General features: G+C 38.6%; 1 protein-coding gene across 1 annotated transcript in view; it reads left to right on the top strand.

Moving 5' to 3' along the window:
* TSPAN13 (tetraspanin 13) overlaps positions 1-8,821 on the top strand; it is a 32,633-nt gene extending 23,812 nt beyond the window's left edge. Inside the window, exons 5-6 of the mRNA XM_081146817.1 lie at positions 1,008-1,121; positions 7,752-8,821. Of these exons, the coding sequence (XP_081002943.1) occupies positions 1,008-1,121; positions 7,752-7,826 (189 nt within the window). The 3' untranslated portion in view covers positions 7,827-8,821. The remainder of the gene's footprint in view (positions 1-1,007; positions 1,122-7,751) is intronic.
* Positions 8,822-9,030: the final 209 nt, after the last annotated feature.

The following is a 9,030-nucleotide window of genomic DNA, read 5'->3' on the forward strand; positions in this document are numbered from 1 at the left end:
AGGTCCAACTTGATTCTGTATGAGGATGGACTTGGAGCTTGGCTCTTCTAGGACTGTCACATGTGTTTATATGTGTGTGTTTATAAATATAGAATTTTTTATTGATTTCAGAGAGAGGAAGGAGAGGGAGAGAGAGTTGGAAACATCAATGATCAGAATCATTGATGGGCTGCCTCCTGCACGCCCCCGACTGGGGATTTGGCCCACAACCCAGGCATGTGCCCTGACCAGGAATCGAACCGCAATCGCCTGGATCATAGGTCAGTGCTCAACCTCTGAGCCACACTGTGTTTATATTTTGGGGAAACTCCTATTACCACCTCTCTGAGCCCTGAGCTAGATATGTCCTCAGTGAAGTTTCTTTTGTGGGATTATTAGTTTTTTATTGCTATATAATATGTTGTCACAAATTTAGTGGCTTACAACAAACACCCATTTATTATCCAAGTTTCCATGGGTCAGGAATCTGGGTATGACTTACCTGGGTCCTCTGCTCAGTATCTCACCAGGATGAAATCGAGGTGTTGGCTAGGGCTGCAGTCTCACCTGAGGCTTGGGGTCCTCTACCAAGCTCAGTAGTTGTTGGTAGAATTCAGCTCCTGGAGATTGTAGGACTGAAGTCTTGTTTTCTTGCTGGGTGTCTCTCAGCTCCCAGAGGCTACTCTCAGGTCCTGACTCTGCAGCCACCTCACGATGTGGCAACATCAAAGTCAGCATGATGATGTCTCTGTCCTGTGAATGTAATTTCCTATGTAACACATGAACATACATGTGACTATCCATAGTATCAAAAATCCCTTCCACATTCAAGAGGGTGATTCTTCAGGGCATGGACACTGGGAGTGGGGATCTTGAGAGACATCTTAGAATTTTGGATGCCACTGAAGAACCAAGACCCCACATAGGATATAACTGTTCCGGAGTTAATTTTTTTGTGTGGGTACAGTTTTTATCTGCTCTTTATGAATGTACTTTGAAACAAAAGTTCTTTTCTTTAATTGATTCAGAGCTGTGTGAAAAGCACCCACCCCTGCTCACCGTGTGCCCCAATAATTGGAAAATATGCTGGAGAGGTTTTGAGATTTGTCGGGGGCATTGGCCTCTTCTTCAGTTTTACAGAGGTATGTGCAAATAACTCCATATCTTCCCTCCTCTGTCATAGGGATTCTTGTTTTACATGGCGTTTTACCTTAGCATGTCACTTAACATCTGGAATGTATCCATGGATATTTTCATTGAGAACTAGTAATGTAATAGGAGGAGCCCTGGCTTGAAATCGGAAGACTTCACAGCTCTAGCACAAACTTTATACAGGGTGAAATGCTTGATCATTAAATTATACAAAGTTTAATGAACATGTGAAATGAGAGGAGACTGAGTTATCTGTAGGATCTCTTGTGTTTTTAGAGTTGTATGAAAAATTATAATTTTATATTAGATTTTGGAATGGGTGGGACATTCACATTGTTTATACATGTTATTATATAATACACATACATATACAGGGTGGGGTAAAAGTAGGTTTACAGTTGTGAGTACATGAAACACAGTTTATTCTTGTATTATTATTTATTATTATTTCCCACAGGAGTAAGTGTAAACTTACTTTTGCCCCACCCACCCTGTATGTAAAGGTCTTCTTTGAAAAATTGCCTTCAACTTCATCCTTATTCCCCTTTGTTCCTAGCCTCCTATCAACTGCAGGTAACCGCTGTTACCAAATTCTTATCTATATGACATATATTTATACTGCATTAATATATTTATATGTAACATGATTCTGTAAGCAAAACCATACATATATTATTCGATAATTTTTGAGGAATGCTAATTCCTTCCTCAATGTCTTGATTAAACTCTCAATAACCATGGACTTTTTTGATGGGTCTGAGTTGGCAGTATGTATCAAAATTAAAACTTCTTCCTTTAGCCCATAAATTCTACTTTGGGTGCTTTATTTCACGGAGACAATCATACAACCATGTAAAACGAATGCACAAGAATGTTTGTTGTTTATAACAGCAGGCTTATTGGGCCGGCTTATGTCCTTCAGTAACGAGCTGGTTAATTTGGGGTATATTAGACAGGAGCAAATAGTTAAGGGCTGAAAACCTAGTTCCACTGCTTAGTACTTATGTGAGCCTGGGCAAGTTACTTAACCTTTCTCTGCTTCCATTTCCTTGCTTTAAAAAACAGGCATAATAATGGAAAGCCCCTATTTATCAAGTTATTGTGATAATTAAAGGAGTCAGTATATGTAAAACTTGTCATAGCTGGTACATGGCAGGTGCTGTGTGTTAGCTGACATTTTGTGGCCCTTAGTACATTATTGGTGTGTAAGTCACCATCTTATGCCACATTAATAAACGGTGATGGGACCCCAGTGATTGTCATAGTAGTTGCCCATGTCACACCCCAATTTCAAGCAGATACTAGAATAACATGTATAGAATAATGCTGTTAAGTAAGATTGTGTCTATAACTATAGAAATATATAGTAGGCTATTCTAAGAGTGATCATGTATCTTTAAAAGAAAAATCTGAAAAATCCTGTGTTCTGTGTGGTTGAAGTTTAATGTGTTTATTTAATCTCCTGAACATTACTTTTCCCTTTAATATGTCACTATAATAAATAACGGTCATACAAGGTCAACTTCGTTGTAATGTAATTTTTAAAGTATGTATTCTGTTTTTCTTTCCCCCCCTTAGATTACATCTCTAAAAGTAAAATATGACACACTCAGTATATGGACATTTTAAAAGAGTTTGATAGATATTATTGATGTTCCTTTTGGGGAGATTCTACCAAATTTTGATTCAACCACTAATTTTAGATATTTTCATTTTCAAAAATATTTGCCAGTTTGATAGGTAAAAACAGCATTCCAGTTTTATCTGCCCTTTTGAAATGTCCTAGTGAATCTGACAGTATATTTATGTGCTTTGACCATGTGTATTTCTTCTTTCGTGAATTGCCCACTTACTTTTATTTTGACGGAGGCCTTTTGCTAACTCAAAGTAGCAGACTCGCAAACAGGGAAGAGTATAAGAGTAGCAGAGTGGGCCTCGGGGCCTAGAGCTGAGAGGTGGGCGCACAGCTGGGGTTCACGAGAGGGTCCCCAAGACCCGGGCACGCAAGGGTGTTCCCACGCCCCTCATTTCCTCCTTTCACCCTCTTCCCTTCATTCCTCATGTTCCTCATGTTCCTCAGCTTCTTCGTTCTGCTTTCAATTTCTTTGGCATTTATTTCACTTTATAATGACTTTTAAATAAAATTTACAGAAGATTTGAGTTTTCATGTAGTTAAGTGTATTGCTTTTTTTCCTCTGTGGTGTATCCAATTGGTTTTTATGCTTAAAAGGGCCTTTCTCATTTCGATTATATGATTATACGTATTCAAAAATGATTAAAGAAGAACATCTAGGTGGTACAAACTTTAATACTTCATGAAGAAGACAGTCTTCTTTCGGAGAACTGCAAAATGGGGCAGAAAATAAGAAGCTTTTGTAGGATAAGGAATACAGAGGAGAGAGAAATGGAAAATGTCTGGCCGGGGCACCCAGCCAGCCTTGTTTGGGGTGAGAAAGCCCAGAGGTGCCTAGCGTTTGGGGACTGGCTGGCTGAATAGACTGCGTTTCTGGTCAAGTGGAGCATTTATAGGGACACGAAAGTTATCTAAGTTTCGGTTTGCTGACGTGGCACCCTGGACAGAAGCAGCTCTGCCTTGGGCCTTAGAAATTTATTTCAACATACATATGGTTTTTATTTCAGTTTTATTGAGGTATAACTGACAACATTGTGAGATGTTCAAAATGTACATCATGATGATTTGATATGTATATATTGTGAAAGTTAATTATGAGCTTACATATTTCCCATTATTATTATTTTTGTGTGTGAGAGCAGTTCAGTTCTACTCTTAGTAAATTTCTTTTATACAAAACCCTGTTACTAACTAGGCATGTTAGTTAGAGATCTCCTCATTTTGATTGTGTGTAACATACATACATATACCTGATGAATATATGTACATAATGTATGATTAATATGTAGCACATTATATAATTCTACTTGTTATTTTTTTCCCCCTCGAGAATGAAAAATCCACCCTTGGCTCTTATTAACAAAGTAGAGATGAAGACCAAGTTTACTATTTTTTTAATCCCCCCCATGAGGATATGTCTGTTGACTTGAGAGAGGAAAGGAGGGGGCGGGGGGAGGAGAGTGAGAGTGAAACATGGATTGGTTACCCCCGGTACACAACCCGCCTGGGGATGGAACCCACACCTTTTGGTGTTTGGGACAGTGCTCCAACCACCTGAGCCACCTGGCCAGGGCAATAATTACTTCTAAAAGAAGTTTTTCCTGACATTGTTTTTCTACTCTGAGCATTTTTTTTCTCAGGAAAGAGCTGCCTTACTTGTGGGTTGGCTTTGACATTGATTCAAAAAAATTCATATACAGCTTGAGAACAATTCTGTGCATCCTTCCTTTTCTTTAAAAACACATAAGTGTTTGTCATGAGAACTTAATATAGACAGAGAAAAACTGGAATGAGCCATCTCCATAGGCACCACTAGCTAGATTCAAGTTATCAGAACGTTGCCGCATGGTTTCTTTTTTACATCTGGAAATTACTTTGAGAATATTTTTCTTTTGAGCAGCTCTGTTTCTTCTCACCAGATCACACTCTCTTCAGTTATGCCTGTTTTCTTTAAAAGGGACTGTTGTTGTTTTTTTAAAGAGCGGTTTTAGGGTCATAGCAGAATTGAGAGAAAGGTACAGAGGTTTCCCACGTACCCCTTGCCCTGCAGGTGCGTCGACAGCCGCCTCCCTTGTCACCGTAGTGACACGTTTGTCACAGTGCATGAACCTGCATGGACACGTCATCATCACCCAGGGTCCGCAGTTTACGTTAGGGCTCACTCGATACACCTCCTGTGGGCTTAATGACACATAGCCGGCATTATACTCTCAGACAGAGTAGTTTCACGGCCCCAAATCCTGTGCTGCCTGTGCGTCTCTCCCCTGCTCTTTTTAAAATAATGAGTTTTTTAAGAATATAAACTCACGAGTCAGATTTCTGAAATGTTCTTGCAAGGAATGTTGTTCTGTATTTTATATACTATGTCCTTTTGAAACCTAGCTAGAGATTTTGATAATAATTCGTGCAACCTGATATTTTCTGGACAATGGATATTTTATAGGTTCTGTCAGTTTAAAATTTTTTTTTTTTATTCAGTATTTCACAGAATCAGATTCTCAGAGTTTGAACGGATGAGGCTAACTGGCTGATGACTTCCTATCATAGGTGAAGCAAAGATTTGATTTGAAATATTAATACCTGAAAATAAATTTAAACCATGAAAGTAACATTGATTTAGAATCTGGAAAAAGTTATGGCAATCAGTACATGTTCTTTGTAGAAACTTGAGAAAATTATGAACATGAAAGATTAAATGTATCTACTAACTAACACGACCTACTCAAAAATAGTCAATATTTATATTCTGGCATATTTCCTGCTGCCTTTCTATATTTATATTTAGGAGAATGAGTACAGATTTCTTCTTACCTACTCTCGACATTCATGTCATCAACTACACTTGGGCACCTCATTGCATTACTAGGTGTCGGCTCTAGAGTAAGCAGAGTTCACCATCAGGCCTAGTTAAGTTACCCTGGGAGATCTTTACATCGTAAGCACCTTTGTAAGCTCAAAGCACAATTAATTCTAACTCTGATCTTTTTGCATTTTGGGTGTGGCCTCCCTTCCAGACTCCCCTGGGACTGAGGGAGGAGATACTGCTTCAGCTCTGGGGCAAAGGAAGGGGTTGCCCTGTTTTGTCACTTAAAGCTGAATTGGAGCGATTCAGTTATGGTAAAATATGGCTCCAGATTATGACTCTTGAATTTACCCAACGCTTTGTTTCTCCTAAGGACTGTAACTTACACAATCGGCGTATATCCAGGGACGATAATAAAAATATTTAACAATCTCAAAAATTCTATCCAGAAGGTCCCTGGGCGCTAGCGTTTCCCAGGCAGGTCAGGGAACTGAAGCCTGGGCAGGGTGGGGGTGGGGGTGTCAGTATGGTAACAGTGTGGCAGAGATGTAGGTGAAACGTCACCTGGACAACGGCCAGCAAGCACATCAGACTCTCACATAAAACCACAAACTCCATTAAGAGCATGGACTCCGGATTGGAACCCTGGTTCTAGCACGTATGACCTGTGTGACTATTACCCACTTATTTAACCTCTCTGTGCCTCAGCTTCCTCACTGATAAAGTGAGGATAATGACCGTGCCTATCGTGTGGGGGTGTCGGGAGGATTGTATGAATTCGTAAAGCGCGTAGGACAGAGCCTGTCACAAAGTACTCTGTGTGAGTAAATTCCCTTTTCCCCGGTCACACAGTCTCCACACCAGACTTTCCACATCCTTAAATTACGCTTATTTTCTCTTGATTCAATTCACAAACCATAGTTCCGTAAGGCCTCACGTGCTGTAGCTATAAACATTGCCAGTCATGAATTATACAGTAACTCAGCAATTATCATTATGGTAAATGGAGAAAATTTGGGACTTACCATAATTCTCTAGAAGTAGTTTAAGGAACTAATGAGTAGTTATGAAATCAAATAAACAAAATTTAGATTAAAAGTTGGCACAGATCAAAAGTGGGAAATATAATTTGAAATTCATTTTGTTCCACTAAAATTTTGTATTTTTTTCAAAGAATTTTTGATTATTTTTAAATAAATCAACTTTGAGGCAACGGAAACAGAATGAACACATTTTTTAATTTAAAAAATAAGTTACATTGGTTAAGTCTTTAGTGAACCTAGTGTGGGACATGGCACAATAGCAACTTATTTTTTAAAATTATAGCCTTCCCTTCCCCTCCCACCCCTCACCGCCCTTGGAGAGGTAGGAATTACAACATTTTTATGATCTGTGTTGGAAATTCTATTTATTATATAACTTTTGTTATTGCTTAACTGTTGCTGAGCCCCGTTTCTGAATTATCAAAAACCTGTGATATTGTAGCTATTCAGACAGTTCAGTGTTTGTGGTAGTTTCCTGTTGCTGCTCTAACAAATAAACACAAATGTAGTAGCTTAAAGCAACACACATTTATTTTCTTACACTTCGGGAGGTCAGAAGCTTAAAGTGGACGCTGCTTCTGCAGGCTCTAGGGGAGAGCCTGTTCCCGTGCCTTTCCAGCTTCTAGAGGCCGCCTGCACTCCTTGGCTCGTGGTCCCTTTTTCCACCTCAAAGCCAGCAACATAGCATCTTCTCTCCCTCACTGTGCTCCCAGCTGCTTCTGGAAGTCATCACGTCGCCTTTACTCTGTGTCTCTGATTTTATCTTTCCTATCTCTCTCTTACAAGGAGCCTGGTGATTGGATCACTGAGTCCAGCCACATTATCTCCCAGTCTCAAGATCTTTAACTCAATCCCATCTGTGGAATCCCTGTTACTATGTAAGGGGACAGCCACAGGCACTGGGGATTGTGGTCTGGACATCCTTGGAGGGCCATATTCAGCCTACCACAGTGTTTATATTAATTTTTCTTAGGGCCTCCCTTTTGGGTTATGACTACATTTTAAAAGGAAAAATGTCTTCCTTTTTGAACAAATAATGCTAAGTGCTTCGGAGACTCCAGATTATTTTACTGATAAACCGAATAAATATGCATAACTGTTACTTTCTCTTTTTTCTTTTTCTTTTTTCCTTCCGTTCCAGATCCTGGGTGTTTGGCTGACTTACAGATACAGGAACCAGAAAGATCCTCGTGCTAATCCTAGTGCATTCCTTTGATGAGAAAACAAGGAAAACGTTTCGCATCCAGATCTTGTTCACAGCTAACTTAAAGTTACACTAATTTGCCTGTTTAAGGAAACAGTATCTGAGAAATTTCGTTATTGACAGTGTGTTTATATATTTTTACTCTTACGTTTCTCTAAATGTTTTCCTTTTTCCATTGCTGAAAAAAAAAATTGAAACTTGTGGTCTCCTCTGAACCTCAGTGGTACCTGTAATCTACTGTATTCACAGTGTCTGGCACTGTCCACTGTGGCCTTTCTTAGCATTTTTACCTGCAGAAAAACTTTGTATGGCACTACTGTGTTGATCATATTGTGATTCTAAATATACATCTTCTCACTGGGATATTTCATTGTATGTAGCACTGTGCTGTGTAGATAGTCCCTGTTGGAAAAAAGAGTTCAAGTTTATTAAAGCCAGTGAGTATGAGATTCTATTATGTTAAGTTTAGAGGGGGGAAATCATTTCCCAAGTTTTTTGTCTTTTTAGGAAGTACGTATTGTGGTGGAAATTAACATGAAAGTGATAATGTAGTTCTAGTGGTCTTTTATGATTACACTAATGTATTCTAGAAATAGCTATGCCTTTAGGAAAATGTGGTTTAGTTTTTGATTTTTACAGGTAAGTGGGAAGGAGAAATGGTCCCATGAATGTTCTAATATGTAACACTTACCTTCAGCCTTCAGAGTGGAATGGGTTCAAGAAATTCAGAAGGTATATCTGTATAATCTTGATATTCTTTTATAATAATTTGAAGTCCAAAAGACTGCATTTTTAAACAAGTGACTATTAATGCATTGGCCCACGTAGCAAAAAGATATTTGATTATCTTACCAATTGTTAAATAAATTTTTCATGAAATTTTTCAGTATTGTAACAGCAGCTTGTCAAATCCAAGCATATTTGAATGTGACCTCCCATAATTTGAAATTGAAATAGTATTGTGGATTCTGTATATTATGTTAAAAAATTAAAGGATGGTAACCTTTCTTCGTGTATGAGTGTTTGAATTAAAAGAAAGTAATGGAAGAATTGACATGTGAATTAAGCGAAATGGAATTCTTTTCTTTTTACATTGGGTTCCCTGGCCTAGAGCTGAGTATTGCTAATTGGTATATATTCCAGCCATGGAAATGAACTTGTAGCACTCAGGTCTACTGGTAGTCATCCCGAAATCCTTTCTTAAAATGTTTCAGTG

The sequence above is a fragment of the Miniopterus schreibersii genome (genome assembly GCF_964146895.1).
Source record: "Miniopterus schreibersii genome assembly, chromosome: 9".
In the NCBI taxonomy this organism is placed as follows: domain Eukaryota; kingdom Metazoa; phylum Chordata; class Mammalia; order Chiroptera; family Miniopteridae; genus Miniopterus; species Miniopterus schreibersii.